This window comes from Equus asinus, chromosome 9 (genome assembly GCF_041296235.1).
Source record: "Equus asinus isolate D_3611 breed Donkey chromosome 9, EquAss-T2T_v2, whole genome shotgun sequence".
Taxonomy (NCBI): Eukaryota; Metazoa; Chordata; class Mammalia; order Perissodactyla; family Equidae; genus Equus; species Equus asinus.
In genome coordinates this window covers 7,343,595-7,359,225 of record NC_091798.1, presented here as the reverse complement: position 1 = coordinate 7,359,225, position 15,631 = coordinate 7,343,595, and the positions used below count along the sequence as shown (strand labels likewise).

Genomic DNA, 15,631 nt, shown 5'->3' with positions numbered 1-15,631 from the left:
TTACGGCTTTTACACCCTCAACAGGATTCTGTATTTTGTCCCAATTTCCTCCTAAGTTCCTATTGAGGTTACTCCTATCACTTCTAAGGAGGGAACAATAGTTGTTATAGAAGCATTTGCGCTTTATATAAAAATTTAAAGAATTTGCTTTTATTTCCCAAAGTCTGTCTCTTGGAGTTGAGACACTTGAACTCAGGCAGAGGAACGAGGCTGGGCAGGGAAGCCCTGGGTTTAGGGTCCTATCCCTGCATCTCACTTAGACCTCGGAATCTCCTCCGTAAATTCCACCTGCCTAGTTCTCTCCTTTCATCCTCTCTCTCTCCCCACATCAGAGAGGAAAAGCTCTTTGTTTAAAAGGAAGAGAAAACAAAGCATCTTATTTTCTTTTAAAAAAATTTTAAACCATGGAAAAGATATTTTTAAAGAAATCCACCCAGAACATTAAAGTTCATTATATTAAGTATTTATCATGTGTGAGAATACATATATAACTGCAGCTAGTAGGTCCCTTTCCCTGATCTCTTAGGTTGTATGAGTAGGGTTTGCTTGGTGCCAGTTCTGTGCCCTCTTCTCTCCTGTCATCTGTACTTGTGATCAGAAAGAGATATCCGCACTGCACTGTCAGAATCTCCTTTCACTATGTTGTGTGTTAAATTACCGTAGCTCTTTGTTTCATGAAATAAACTGTGAATTTTTGGGGGTGTGTTTGCAGGCTATGTAAAAAATTTTAAGTGGAGATGTTTGATCCTGAAGTAGGCTTTGGTAGGTAGTGGACTTGACAGCCACTCTCAAAATGTCTCACAGGACAGGAAGGAGTGAGGGAAAGGGGGGCCGTGATTGGCCACTTTGTGGTTTTGTTTTGGTTCTTTCCATTCTTAACCATTCACTGGAAACTACCTTCCAGACCTGCCTGGGAAAACAAGTAAGCTGTGCTTGGTTTGGGGGAGCACTTCTTTATCTAAGTGAATGGACAGCTAGGCTTTCATGAGGGCCATTGAAAGAGCCTCTCAGGTTGAATGGAAACTAGAAATTCAACTATCAGGCCCACTGATGGCAGCGTCTGATGCAGCTTGTTAACATGAGAGCAGTCACTGTACAATTAGGAGCAGAGTCAGAAGGACTGTTGGGAAGTGAGACTCTTGCATTCGGTGGGGAGGGAGTGAGCTTGTCAGCCCTTGGGGACTCCTGGAGCCTGTTCTGAGATCTTTTCTCCAGTGGGTATGCATTGGCAGTTAAAAGGAAATCTTTTCTCTTGGAAACTCCTGATCTTTGTGCAGGATGTGGTATTTTGATATTTGGCCAAGTGCATGGAGATCGGGATCTCAAGAGAGTCTGCCTCAAAGCTAGTTCCCCAGAAGCCATTTTGAGGGGGAAGCCATAGCTTCCATGGGTAGCTAGAGAACCAATACCTCTCCTAGCCCTGTTAAGTCAGAAAAAATGTATGGAAACTGTTGAAATTAGGACTCAAAGCCTCCTGTGCTCCTACTGGAGCAAACCCATTCTAATAGCTAAATAGCTATCATTGCTGCAAAAGCATCCAAGTTTTTAAAGGTCTGCTTCCCCCCGAAGTTACTGCATTTGAGGTGATTGAGATCACTGTTGATCCTCTTCTGAACAGCTACCAAATCTACATCTTGAGCATTGATGAAAGTAATGATTTTATTCATATCCTCTACCCCACACTACCAGCAGGGCCTTTCCCAGGCTCGCCAGTGTCTACCCACTGGAGCTGGTCTCCCAGGTCACTTTGTGAGAACAGAGTGGTAGGAAGGAAGTCTGGTCCTGGCAGCTTGCCCCATGGAGAGGAGTCAAGAGTGCTAAATGTGGATGCATTTTGCCCTCAGCTCCTATAAAGCAAGTTTTCTCCTAAGGCTTTTTTGGAGGATACTGTCATCCTCTTGGGGTTTGTCAGCCAGGAGGTCAGAGTGGCCCAGTGTCCTAACCTCTCAGATCATGGCAGGAAAGGAACTCCCACAAGCTCCTTCTCGAATAATGTTTGGGCTGTTCCATGTGTTAGACATTCCAGGTCATTTAGAGCTAGGTAGCTGCTGCATGAGACTTTCATTGGCTGTGGCCACTTAGCTCTCAGCTGAGCTTCCTAGGGCCGGTGCAGCAGGTCCAGAGGTTGCTGTAGTATAAATTGAAATAAAAATAGATAATTGCTTTGTACACAAAAAAATGTAATGATGGTGCTAATTTCCTGGTATAAATAAGCACTGCCAAGGGTTGAGGGACTGGCAACTTGAGAAACCCAGGTTCCTGTTTGGGAGGAAGAAGTTTTATGTAAAACGGTTTCTTTGAGGCTCTATTAGAGAAGGAGAAGGCAGAGCCTTGGTGAAGCCTGCACCTGACCCTGGAGTGGTCCAGCGCAATCCACAGGTGGAAGAGATCCCGTATCTAGATGAGGGTGGCCATTGAGTTTCTCAGGGCTGGTGTCACCTTGTCCATAGCCTCCGTCCACACTGCCTGGAACCAGTTGGTAGAGAGCTCCATTTGTAGGGTCTCCCTCGGTTACCTTCTTGCCTCTCTCTACCTCTTCCGTTCTCATGGGAGCACCTCTATTGCTTAATGAAGATTAAGGGTAATATTTCTTAAGGAAGTGGAAAGAGTTCAATTAGAAATCCACAGCCTGAGAAGAAATGTTTCCTACCAACATAAGCAAAAACAGCACGTGTTAAATTCCTATGTGGTCCTTTCTCTAGAGCTGCTTTCCCATGACTTTCAAAACGTCAGGCTATTGAGGGGCTTCAGGTGTGACACCCTGGAAAGTCAAGCTTTGTGGACAGGAGGTGAACCCCCAGAGCAGGAGGAGAGATGAATGGTTCTGGTGCTTTAGACTTCCAGGGTAGGGGCAGAGAACAGGCAGTTTCCAGGTCTGAGGGGGTTGCTGCCTGTGTATGCGTGTAGGTGAGTGTGTTGAAGATGGGTGAGTGCAGCACACAGGAGCTCATGGAAGGGCAGCTTTCTAAGTCTTGGCAAAGAAACAAGCTGACAATAGAGATCTATATATTTTTAAGAAGGGTGGGGGGGTCAGCTGAGGTCCATCACTGATTTTTTTGCGCCCCCCCCCCACCCCCTGATAGATCGTCAGCTATAAGTGAAACTCCTAGTGAAAAAGGGGAGCCCTGTGCTAGGAGTCCCCATAAACATGTACTGTAATTCTTTGTATATAGAAAAAAAAATTACTGTAAAGTAAAGTTTAACTTTACTCTTATGGCCCTTGCCCTGTGTTTTGTTTTGTTGTCCGTGGGAAGATGTAGCCTAACAGGAGGGAGGATGGGCTTGGGGTGAGAGCAGAAGCCAGCCCCTGAGATAGTTCCCAGGTGGGGACACAGGGGAGCCAAGCCCTTCCTCCAAGCACCTCAGGGGAGTGGTGTGGGTTTCCTCCCAGTAGCCACCAGCTGCTGGAATGTCTTTTACTTCTTTTGGGAGTGACAGGTGTCAGTTTCAGTCCCTTCACAGGAGGCCTCTATCACCCATGAAGGAAGCGTATTTTGAGGAATTCATTTTAAAAAAGGAAGTAGAACCAAAGCACTTTTCTGAGTGTGAGTCTGATCATCTTGGCCAAGTTTCTAGTTCTTCAGAGGCAGGTGCTGAGCACTGCAGGGGACCCAGCCCAGGCCTAAGGCAGGAAAGCAGAGGCAAAGGGGCCAAGCCTCCCACATTGGAAAGGGCTGCCTACAATTCCTTTTGGTTGAAAAGGAAGCATCAGCCCTGTCTACAGTAACACCTGATCCTTCAGAAATATCTGGACCTCCAAGGTCCAACAGCAGACTTTGGAGGAACCCTAGGAGCCTTGCCTTCTGTTCTTAGTCCTGAACTTCCTGCCCCTTCAGCAAAAAGCCCTCCAGGGAAGGGTGTGGGAAGACAAGCATTTAGTCCTTGAGTTACTTTTCACTCATGATCTTCACAGTCCTGAAGTGGATAGTGGTCACCTCATGTTACAGAAGAGAAACTCAGGCTGAGTTTAAATCCCTTTTCTAAGTTAGCAGCTGAATTGGATCCCAATCTGGATCCATAAGACCCTCCTGTCTTCCAGAACCTACAATTTTTCTACCATTAAACCACATTGTAGGATGTTGCTGGGAAGCTTAAGATCTGAGCCACAGGCATGACTCATGAACCTAGACATGACAGAGATGCGGTACAGCCAGCCAGTCTGAGGTAGAAGTGCTTGACCCTTTGATCTCTGGACACCACATAGTGCCTTCCTTGCTCGTCTCAGCACCAGGAAGGAATGTGAGCTTTCCACTGCCCCAACACCAGTCTTTCACCCTATCTTGGCCCCCACTAAAAGAATAGGAAAGGGCCCTTTTGGTTTTCACTTATCTCAGCTGCAACCTTGGGGTGAAGTTACATGGTTTCCAAAGGAAAATAAGAGCTGAGAGAAGCCTTAATATAGGAAATGAGGCCAGCCAGGTGGCCCCAGAAAGAACTAGGTGTCGGCACCCAATCCACACAGCAGGGAAAGGGGTGAGTGAGATTCACAGTGCATTGATTTTATTTACAAATCAGAAGCCACTTAAGTAAGCTGCAGACACAAGTGCTGTCCAGGGCAGAGGCCTGAGGTCCAAATCAGCCCTTACCCTCCTCATGCCCATCAGTCAGCCCAATGCTGCCTCTCTTCCCTGGGCCAGCACAGGCAGGTGACACCTCTGCTGCCACGGGGACCTGGGGTAGCTCAGGCGCTTGACCACCCAAGCCCGGGAAAGAGCTAGGTCCAGCCCCTCTGGAGGAATTCCTTTAATTCCCCCAGGCCAGATGAGTGATGACTCAGTGATGACAACAGCTGTAGAAATAGGGGTTTGCCTTCTGGCCCAGGTCCACGCCCTTGTCCTCTGTTAGAGAGAGAGGTGGCAGCTCAGCAGCATTCTGCTGGGGGATCCGGTAACTCCGTGAAGGGGGCCAGATGGTGTGGGCCTGGAGGAAGCCTCCAGAGAGGCTAGGGAAGCACACACCTGTCATCACCTGGAAGGCAGCCACACTGACGTAATCCTCTGCCACTTTCTGGAAGAGCTCGTCTGGCAGGAAAAAGGACGGTCAGTGAGGGCCCAATGCCAGTAGCCCTGGGATCACCCAGTGACCCAGCCCTCTAGGTTCTTCCCTGCCGCCTCTGGTGCTCTGCCTGCTTCTGCTGTGAGGTCCAAGACAGCACTCACCCACACTCTGGCCTGTCTTGCTGGATGTTTCAAACAGCTGAGCTTTGATATCTGTAAAGAGAAGTGACTAAAGCCTCTGTCTGAGAATCAGGTGGACATAGACAAAGGGTAAGACTAGCCATTCAGGGAATCTTCTGGAGCCCACGGGTCAAGGAAGGACAGAAAGCCTTCGGGGGGATCTTGCCGTGGCAGCCAAGGCAGTCCCTATTTCCTGTGACCCACCCAAGCAGCCATTTCCCTCCCCCACCCCCAGGGAGCTGAGCAGCAGCTACTGTCAGCGTAATCCTGGACGTCGTGGAAGTCCACACGGCGACGCCGCCTGTCCTCCTCCAGCAGGTCACTCTTGGTGCCACAGAGGTAGATCTGACAGCCCTAAAGCAGAAGACAAGGTCAGGGCCACCCCCACGGACCACTGGAGCCCCAGTTCCTGGTCCTCTGGTGAGGTCTGGCTGCCTACCTCCTCTAGGTTGCGCAGTTCCTTCACCCAGAACTTTGCCCGCTCAAAGCTGCTACTGTCCGTAAGGTCTTGGTATAGGACACGCAAGAAACACAACCAAGAGTCAGGGGCCGTTCTCTAAGGCCAGCCTGTCACCTACCCCTTCTTGTTTGAGGAAACAGGTCAGAACCCTCCTTACCATAGCAGACGATGGCAGCCTTGGCGCCCCGATAGTAGATTCGGCTCATGGCCTCGTAGCGCTCAGAGCCTGCCGTGTCCTGAAGGGCAGGGGGAGGCTCAGCCCTGGCCTGAGTTCCTGAGCTTACTCCCCACGTCCTCCAGACCCCCACTTTTAAACTGGGGTTTAGAGAGGAGAAACGGCCTCTAGGAAGCCACAAGTCAGTAATAGGCAAGACCTCCTCAGGAATGGGTTTTCCCAGGACTACTTGCCCACGGGACTTACCCAAATACCCAAAGTCACCGTCCGGTCTCCGACGGACATCACCTTGGCCACGAAGGCGGCCCCGATGGTCTGCAACCAGAGCGAAGGGCTCAGGGCCGCGGTGCGGGCTGGCCCCCTCCCCCCCCGTGCCCAGCCCCGCGGGGCGCACTCACGTTCTGATAGGGCCCCACCAGGAAGCGGTCGTGCACGTATCGCTCCACCAGGCTCGTCTTGCCCACGTACTCCTTGCCCAGCATCACCACCTTGACGTCCACGCGCTGCCCGCTCATGCTCCCGGGGCCGCCTCACCCGCGTCAGGGGCCTGAGCGAGGGCGGGAGGCAAACCCGGATCTCCACTCAGGCAGGCTGCGCCCAAGCCTCAGTCCCCGAGCCGGGGCGCCAACTCGCCACTCGAGATACCGCGTCGGGCTCGAGCCCTGGCAGCGCCCCCGTGTGCCCCCGCTCTTCGGTCCCGGGCACTGCTCCTCCTTCGAAGGAAGAGCCCAGGACCCGGGGCGGCCTGGGAGCGCGCGGGGCAGCGCCCTCAACGGCGCCGCACACCGCCGCCCGCTCGCCCGCCCGCCGTAGGCGCCGCTCCAGCACCGAGTCCCCACCCAGCCCTGGGCCCCTCCGACCAGCCTCCGGCCCGCAGCGCCGCGACTCCCGCGGGGGAAGGGGGGAGAGGTTGAGGGGGCGGGGCCGCGAGGTCACGTGTGCGGGCGCCGGAAGTGGTGGGTTTAGCGCGGCTGCGCCGGAAGTGGCGCGCGTCCCGACAGCTCCTCATGGCGGCGGTGGAGGCTGGTTGGGCGCGGCGCGGTGGTGACTGAGCTGCGAGCCTGGCGGGCGTGCGCCGAGCCCTGGCCCGGCCTCCGCGTGCCCCCCGGGCTCCGCACTCCTGATGCTGCGCGGGTGCTGAGCCTGCCCCGGCCGGGACGATGGTGAAGTATTTCCTGGGCCAGAGCGTGCTCCGGAGTTCCTGGGACCAAGTGTTCGCTGCCTTTTGGCAGCGGTACCCGAATCCCTATAGGTACGTGGCCCTGGAGAGAGCAGGCCTCCCCCTCGTTGTTTGGAGTTCGAAGTGTGGGGCGGGAAAGACTCGACACTGAGTCCGAGGTAGGGGATCGCCGGCACCATGGCCTTCTTTAGGGCAGGAGGACCCTATCGGGGAAGGGGCCAGGCCTGGCCTGCAAGGAACTTGGAAGGAGGCTGGGCCTGGGCAGTGGTTTACTTGAGGCCTTAGTCTAAGGTTCTCTGATCTCGGGGTGATGAGACAGGAAGAGGCGGTGGCACAGGAGCTGGGAGGGATCTTGGGGTTGGAAATCCGGGCGCTTCCCTACTACTCTGCCCGTGGCGCGCTGTGGTGGTGCAATAAATCATGAGGCCCGGCCTTGCTGGATGGCCCAGGAATCCAGGTCAGCGAGGGGGCAGGAGTTGGAATTTGCCCCGGGATAGGCTCAAGGGACTCTAGTTCAGGTGTGAGCCACGGCACAGATCACTGCAAGTTTAGGGGAAGGCGTGGCCATTCTGGGCTGGGAGGCTCCAGATGGGAACCCCAACAAGCAGCCTTTCAGGGACAGGCTCCCAAGGGTCACCTTCACTCTGACACCTGCAGCAAGCATGTCTTGACGGAAGACATAGTACACCGGGAGGTGACCCCTGACCAGAAGCTCCTGTCCCGGCGACTCCTGACCAAGACCAACAGGATGCCCCGCTGGGCCGAGCGACTGTTTCCTGCCAATGTTGCTCACTCGGTGTACATCCTGGAGGATTCTATTGTGGACCCACAGAACCAGACCATGACCACCTTCACCTGGAACATCAACCATGCCCGGCTGATGGTGAGACCCTCCTTGATCCCCTCAAAAGTAGAGAGCTCTAGACTTGTGGCTAGGGAGCTTCCCTGGTCTGAGGCACAGCTGGGTTACTGATGAATGATGGCTGTAGAGTACAAACTCTGATGATCTTTTCAGCTGGTCAGCCTCTCTCAACCTGTCTTTTGACCCATTCTTACCGGGGTGGGGGAGCGGGGTACCTGTTTTAGAAAATTGCTGCAGGTAGTAAATGCAGAGCATTCACACTGTGCCTGGCACATGCACACGTTGGGCCCGCAGGAGTGATGCTGAGAGAGAGGGGCAGTGGTTTTCAAACGGGAGTCCATCAAGCAGTGCTTTGGATGTGCCTCAGAGCGGGCGAGGGTCTGGGCCCCTTTCCTCACGTTGGCTAGAGAAGTTCCACTTTTATCTGTCTTACGTAATAGATTTCTGCCTGAGAATTTGGGGGAAAAGAGGTTCCACGTACCTTTGATTGCTTGCCTTTCAAAAAGCTTGAAAACCTACAGTGTAGGGAACATTCTACAGTATCTTCTTACATGTGAATACCCTAAAAGCTTTCAGAGAACTCTCGTTCTCTTTCTCAGCGAATCTGTTACTCTCTATAGTGCAAAGAAGGAAGTGAGGTTCAGAGAGGGCTACTGTACTGTGAGGGCACTACCTCTGTTTTGTAAATTCCCAAGATAGCCATCCAGCTGTGAGAAATGTCTTTAAATCCAGCTGTGAGACACATCTTTTAAGTGTTTCTCTTGGAAGTACTGGTGCACGCTCTCCTCTTGTATTGAGAGCTGTGAAGATTGCCAGATTTCCGTTTTTACGTGGACTGCCAGGGAGCTCAAGAGCTGCAGTGGGTAGAAGGCAGGCTAGGCTAAAAACACGGCACGTGTCTAGACACAAAGGTACAAAACAAAATCCAGGGCCAGAGGGGAACCTTTTAGTTTGAAGGGTCAGAGGAGAGGTTTTAGAAAGCAGAATGACCTTTTTTATGTTCTTACTCTCTTCCTGAAATGCAGCTTGGGGATGCAATAAGGGAAAGGAAGGGATTTTTGTTTTATTGCTTTCCCTCATGGAAAGAGACGGGATCAAATTTATGTGCAAGTTGGCAAAGTGAAAGACTGCCACATGATTGTGGTTGGCCCAACTCCCTGCACAGGTGGTGGAGGAACGATGTGTTTACTGTGTGAACTCTGATAACAGTGGCTGGACCGAAATCCGCCGGGAAGCCTGGGTCTCCTCTAGCTTATTTGGCGTCTCCAGAGCTGTCCAGGTGAGCAGCGTTGTGGGGTGCTGGGGCTCGGGGACCCAGAGCATTTGGCATAGAGGCTGGGCTGCAAGTCAGTGGGCAGCTCTGAATCCTTTCGCTTCTCATCTGTTGCCAGGAATTTGGTCTGGCCCGGTTCAAAAGCAACGTGACCAAGACTATGAAGGGTTTTGAGTACATCTTGGCCAAGCTGCAAGGTGAGCGCTCTGGGCACAGACAGAGGCTGGGGTCAAGTCCTACCTGCCCTGACTGGTGTGGAGCGTGGTGCTGTCACCACCCCACTCTAAGCCTGAGATGCCTCATCTGTCCCTGGGGGCAAACGCTGCCTTTCCAGTGGGCTCCGCCCATAGGAAGTGAATGTCACGGTGGATGACTGTGTGGGTCTTCATGGCATCCTCTGAAGCCAGCCCCTTGCCCTTTGCTGCAGGCGAGGCTCCTTCCAAATCCCTTGTGGAGACAGCCAAGGAAGCCAAGGAGAAGGCAAGGGAGACGGCACTGGCAGCTACAGAGAAGGCCAAGGACCTCGCCAGTAAGGCCGCCACCAAGAAGCAGCAGCAGCAGCAGCAGTTCGTGTAGGCAGCCTGGGCCTTAGGGCAGCAGCCCACCAGACCGCCCACCTCAGGCCCCCTGCCCTCTCCCCCTCGTACTTCATGATTAAAAGTCAACTTCCAGCCCTCTCTACTGTCTGGGCGGTGGGCTGGGGGTGTGTCCTTTTGGGCATCTACGGTGCACCAGGCACGTTACCAACATCTGAGCCGAGTCTGCTTATTCTCACATTGGGCAGCTGAGGACAGAGGCACAGAGAGGTGCAGTGACTTGCCCAGGGTCACAGACAGCGTGCGGGTGACATGGTCATAAATGCTAGACTGTACGCTCCACGAGGGCAGGACCTGTGTTTTGTTGTCCGATGTGTCCCAGGTAGCTGGAACAAGGTCCAGCATATACCAGGCACTCAATAAATATCTGTTGAATTCAGTCAGCCCCAGCTCTGGAGTCGGAAAGCTTTGGCTCGTATCTTGACTCCACTGTTTCCTGGCTTTGGACCTCACGCTAGTCACATCACTCAGCCTCAGTCCCCCTGCAAAGGCAGGGCAGACGGCCTCCGAGCTGTGGGGGTTTAAGGGGCCCGGCCTGGCACAATCAAGAGTGTTAGTGGTGGCTGCTGGTTGCACTTCCTCTTTTCCAGTCTGTCTGTGGCTGGGAGTTCCCCCATTTTCATCAGGCAAGACCACGGACAGGAAGTTAAGAAAGAGGCTTTTAATGAAAATACTGTACAGTATCTGCGGAGCAAAGGCCAGGGGGCCTTGTCTAGGAAGAAACATGAGGGCCCAAGAGGCTTCCTGCCCTCATGGGGACAGCAGAGCCCAGTGCTTCAAAAAAGGCCTAGATGGGCAGCCCAGGCCCAAGCTGCCTGCCCTGCAGGGCTTGGGGGCGCAGGCCCCGTTCCCAGGAGGGACTCCCGGCAGCCAGCAGCGGGGTGGGGGGAGCACCTGTTCCCACACAAGGGTCCTTTTAGTCCATTCCAACAGGAGGTGACTCCGAGCAGCCCTTGAGGCTTGAGGAGGCTCCTCCCTGGCAGAGCGGAGGGTGGTCTGAGGGCAGAGGCCCGCTCTGGGGCGGCAAAGGTCATAGCCAGGCACCGCTGCAGTGTGAGTAGCTGTGCTCCTGGCCGGTGCTGAAGCCCCGCAGCAGCTCAGCCTCACCCCCGAACACCAGGCTCTCCACGTCCACCTCCAGCTCCTCTGCACAGGGAGAGGCCAGTCAGGAGACCTGGCCCACGTGGCCCACACGACCCCTCCACGTTAGGGCACTCACCTTGGTCTGAGTCGGAGCGCTCGGAGGAGAGGCCCGAAGAGTCCAGGCTGTCCGCCCGCAGCCGCTCCCGCTCGCCTGGCCCTGCCAGCCCCCGGAGCTGCTCCAGCTGCTGCTTCAGGCTCTGCTGCTTGCTGCGCAGCTTCTCCTTGAGCCTCCGGGCTCGCTGCTCCTGCTCCTCCAGTTTCTGCAGATCCCAAGGAGCAAGGGATCAAGGGGCCGGGGTCAGCTGCCCTGGGGGCTCAACACCACGTGGCAGCAGGCCATGACCACTTAGTGACTCTGCCTTAGACGGGGACCTCCCTAAATCTGGGCCCCAGAGCGTTGCTCCCACATCCCCAGGAAGCCTGTGAATTCTGTCTAGATGGGTGGGGGAGGGAGGGCAGCACAATCTCACAGGCCTTCAGACCTGGTTGAGTGATGTGAGCAGGACAAGTGTGCTGGTGTGAAACAACGGATGGGGGACAGTGGCACTGGCGGGTGCATGGCTCAAGGAAGTGGCCACCTTCAGTTTCCAGCTAGTTACTGCCATGTGGAAACAGGCCCAGTGCTGCCAGATCTCCCAATTTCTTCAAGAGAAGCTGGAAATTCAGATGTTTTTCCATGTCAAATGTCTAAGTGCTGCCAACTAATTTAAATGTTTAGAAAACAGATCAAAGGCCACCAGTTTGTAACTCCTGGCCAAGACCCTCCCAGAAGCCCTAAGACTTCCTCATTAATCTCCCGCCCACCCCCACTGAGCTCTGCCAGCCCTGAATTCTAGGGAGGGAGGGCCAAGGGTTCTCCATCAGAGCCCTAGGTGGGCAGAAGCCTGCATTCAGCCAACAAGAAGGGGAGAAGTGGGCGAGGGGGCACTTAGACTGGGTGTAGGGGGATGAGTAAGAGCTGCCCAGGCAGGGTTGGGAAAGGAAGGCGTATCCAGGCGGAGGGAAACTGGGAAGAGCATGGAGGGTTCAGCGTTTTCGGTGGGGAATGGGGGTAGATGAGACCAAAAAAGCAGATCAGTGGCACGGCCTGAGTTGTGAAGGGCCTTGAGTTTCACGGGAAGTAAGGAAATGAAACTCCTGTCAGGCGCCTTGGAAGGTTTTTAGCAGGAGACAGACCTGCACAGATCTATGTGCTGCAAAGAACATTGTAGGGCAAGGTGGACGACAGCCTGGTGGAGGCAAAACAGGAAGCAGGGAGTGCAGGAGAGGGCTGATGGGGCTTCAAGGAAGGAGCAATCCCCACATCCTGCCCACAGGCCACCAGCACCCGAGGGCATCTCATCCTCCGAGGACCAGGCCAGGCAAGCTCCATGTGAGAAAGCGGGGCCAGCCACGGCCAGGGTGTCATTCAGCCACAATGAGGGGAATGCAGGCACCGTGGGGCAGTGCAGACAGTTCCCATACCGTGATTTGTTTACTGCATGGTACCTGGATCTGTATCTGCCACAGCCCCAGAGCTGGCAGAACAGGTGCTCAATAAATACTTGTTGAAGGAAAGAATGCAAGTCAGGAGACCTGGGCCTGTGTTCAGAATCTGCCTCTCCTCAGCTGTAGTACCTGTCCTTAGCTGGGCTGTGCCCCCATTTCTTCCTCTGTCAAAAGGGCCAGGAGGGCAGGAGAAGGCCTCCACTGTTTCCAAGGCCCTTCTACTCCCTGCTCTGATTGAGTCAGCACTCCCCACCCATGTCCACCAGGGGGCGCTGAGATCAGCCCAGCCAACAGCAAGGGCCCCGGGAGGACGGTGACTGTCGTCCTCTCAGTCCTTCCCCCTCCTGGCTGCTGGAGCTGCCTCCCAAAGTGGCAGGAGGCTGCACCACCCAGAACAGGAGGGCTTGAAGGATGGGGGAGAGGGAGAGCAAGGACCAGCCCTCTGCAGTCGGAGGGACCCTCACACACGACCCATCACAGAATCTTTTCAACAGCCATACCCCCATACAGAGGAGGAAAGGAAGTCCAGGGAGGCTAAGTGACTCGCCCAGGGTCTCACAGTGGGGATCAAAGTAATAAGAGCTGTAATAACAACAGTGAATGGTTATTGGGCGAACTTGCTGAAGCCTCAGAACAATCCTCTGAGTTATTTTCTGCTTTTCTTCATACTTCACAAATTTGGAAACTGAATAGCATAGAGAACTGTCCCATGTCACCCATTCGGGCTGTGACCTGATGCCTCTCTCTCCAGTTCGACCCAGCCGCTCCCTACTCCTCCTGCTCACGGTCCCGGCAAGCTGGCTGCAGGCTGCAGGGGTAGCTCCCTACCTGGATGTGCATCCTGGCCCGGCGCAACAGGCTCAGTGTGGTGTATCGGGCACAGTCAGCCCCGAGGGGCATCTGCTGCTTCAGCTGCTCCAGGCACCGCTTCAGCTGGGCCCTCCTGTGGGGGAAGGGGTCTGGAGGGCAGTGCCAGCCCAGCCTTGCTGGCCAGAGGGACAGCAGGGGAGGGCAGTTGAGAGGGAGGCAGTTCCTGGGACGTGGTGCTGTCAGGGCAGGGCTGGGACTCACCTGCGCTTCTCCAGTTCGTTGTGCACAGACCTGCCAATGCCAGGGAGGATGGGGTGAGGGGGCGTCAGCTACTGTCCACACCCTCAGTCCCAGGGTTTCCAGGAGCTCAAAATCCACCACAGATGTCTGTCCCAAACTAGCCCAGTGTGGGGACTTTGTGCTGGCCTTGGGCACCTGAGTCCCCAGACAGACGCAGAGACACACAAGGGGCCAAATGCTGAGAGAAGCCAAATGAGGCCCCCCACCAGCAGTCAGACAGGACTTCCTGGACAGAGGTGACAACTGAGCTGAGCCCAGCAACACAAGTTACTCAAAGCGGGTAGTGGAGGGAGAAGCATTCAAATTGAGGGGAACATCATGTGCAAAAAGTTGGGACAAGGAGAGAAAAGGATTGGAAACCTGTGGGGGAAAGCAAATGGTTTGATAGGTGAAGTGTAGGGGTGAGTGGACTCGGGATCCAGCGCCTTGCTCACAGTTCCTGACACATCACGGGTGCTCAAGATACAGTCCTTGAATGAATGGAAGGGTGTGTGTTTGGGGGGTGGGGAGATGGCAGGAGGATCTGAATGCCTCCAGAGCAGGGTACCTGGCCCAGAAGATGCAAGCAACAAGGAGGAAGTGGGCAGAGGAGCGGCCTGATGAGGGACGGCGCCCATCCCCCCTACTCCCCTCCGCCCCCAGCCCTCCTCACCGCCCACTGTCCAGAGCGCCAGGAGCTTGCGGGGATCGCTTCCTCCTCCTTTGGACGGGGCCCGGACTGCGGTGCGGGCACAGGGACGCGTAGCCATGCTCGGCCTCTGCCAGAGAGAGCCCCCGCCCGCGTCAGGCTGGGGCTGGTCCCAGCGGGCGCCCCTGGCACAGCACGGTCAGGGAGGGGCTTTTGGCGCGAGGGCCATTTCTCCAACCCCTCCCAGGCCGACGGCCCGCGGACCCCTCTCAAGTGGAGGGGGCGCCCTGGGTCTACTGCCCTAAGGCCATGCATCCTTCAAGTTGGGATCCAAGTCCAGCCCAGGCCCGTGTCAGCGAGGTCGCTGCCTGGAGTCCAGCCAAGGGTTCTTCCTCACCTCTCTCGCGGCGCTCCAGGAACTCGGCCGCCTGCAGCAGGACCTGGATGTTGCTAGCCACGGGTTCCATGTCGGCGACAGCTGGCGGCGGGCGGGCCTGGGGTGCTGACCGGAGAAGCCGCTGCACCACTTTTGTTACAATGTAACTGACACGGTGCAACAAACACAGGCGGCCGGCCCCGCCCCCGGGTCGCCCCGCCCCCGGGACGGCCCAGCTCTGAGCTCCGCCCCCCCCGGTATGGGCCCGGGAACCGCAGCCCACCCTCCGCGAACCTGCCCGCCCCAGCCCCCTCGGACTCCCGCGGGGCTGGGACGGGCTCCGGCTCCAGGCCCGGCCTTTGGGCGAACCCCTGGGCTGGTTGGTTCTGCGTCTTGCCCTCTCTGCTCAGCGACCGCGCACCGGTTACTTGGCGTCTCTGGGCCTCTTTCCAGCCCCGTGCTTGTGGGGAGGGCCCGGCACAAGGAACACTGCTTTGGGGGCCCACGGTCCCCGGGAGGCCCCTGACTCCGCCGCTGCACGTGAGCGCCGCCGGGGCGGCGCGGGCGGGCTCCCTAGCCCGTTTGCCCATCGCCTCCGGCGGCTCGCTGTAGTCACCCTCGGGGCGGGGCCAGGCAGCCTCTGAGGCCCTATTGGCTGCGCGCGGCTCCGCCCTCTCCCTCTGCTGGTCAACACGTTCCGGCGGGAAAAGTAGCAGGTTTGAAATTTGAAAACCCGGGCGGTGGGGGCGGGATTGAGCGGGGAACGAGGCTGCAGTGCGCAGGCGCCGGAGGAGGGGGCGCGGGCCGGCTCTTGCGCTCCGGGGTCAGTCCCCTCGCCTGTCTGCCATCTGCCCCCGTAGGCCCTCGCCCAGCCTCGGCTGCCTATTGTGGCGAATGGGAATAGTCTCCTGGCTCCTCCTCCTCATCTTCAGGGAAGCTATCGTTGCTATGAAAATGGCAGTAGGGGACCAACTTGCCAAGCCAGCCATACCCTGGAAGCACGCGAACTGGCTGGCTAGAGAGCCCTGGGTTCTGGAGTCGACAGAGTTGGGTTCCTCTCCTGTCACCAATGTTCTCAGCCGGGTGACTCGGGAAGTGATCTCTCTTCTATAAGCGGGGGAAGCTCTGCGACAGCATTGTAGAAGGATCGGAGCCCAGGCCTA

The 15,631-nt window shown here is 55.9% G+C and overlaps 3 protein-coding genes across 3 annotated transcripts; 1 reads left to right on the top strand and 2 right to left on the bottom strand.

Annotated features, from left to right (window-relative positions):
• Nucleotides 1-4,478: 4,478 nt before the first annotated feature.
• Nucleotides 4,479-6,425, bottom strand: RAB24 (RAB24, member RAS oncogene family). The gene is made up of 8 exons (XM_014834784.3): nt 6,211-6,425; nt 6,059-6,127; nt 5,795-5,873; nt 5,617-5,684; nt 5,432-5,531; nt 5,160-5,210; nt 4,959-5,021; nt 4,479-4,838 (listed from the first exon to the last, which is right to left on the bottom strand). Exons 1-8 carry the CDS (start codon nt 6,325-6,327, stop codon nt 4,774-4,776), a joined length of 612 nt encoding a protein of 203 aa, XP_014690270.1. The 5' UTR covers nt 6,328-6,425; the 3' UTR covers nt 4,479-4,773.
• Nucleotides 6,426-6,732: 307 nt separating this feature from the next.
• Nucleotides 6,733-10,102, top strand: PRELID1 (PRELI domain containing 1). The gene is made up of 5 exons (XM_014834915.3): nt 6,733-7,064; nt 7,650-7,875; nt 9,020-9,133; nt 9,246-9,324; nt 9,555-10,102. The coding sequence occupies exons 1-5, from the start codon at nt 6,973-6,975 to the stop codon at nt 9,701-9,703; spliced, it is 660 nt and encodes a 219-aa protein (XP_014690401.1). The 5' UTR covers nt 6,733-6,972; the 3' UTR covers nt 9,704-10,102.
• A 267-nt stretch (nt 10,103-10,369) lies between these two features.
• Nucleotides 10,370-15,072, bottom strand: MXD3 (MAX dimerization protein 3). Its single transcript, XM_014834916.3, has 7 exons — nt 14,890-15,072; nt 14,490-14,594; nt 14,117-14,222; nt 13,426-13,455; nt 13,183-13,297; nt 10,943-11,126; nt 10,370-10,869 (listed from the first exon to the last, which is right to left on the bottom strand). Exons 1-7 carry the CDS (start codon nt 15,056-15,058, stop codon nt 10,754-10,756), a joined length of 825 nt encoding a protein of 274 aa, XP_014690402.2. The 5' UTR covers nt 15,059-15,072; the 3' UTR covers nt 10,370-10,753.
• Between the last annotated feature and the right edge of the window lie 559 nt (nt 15,073-15,631).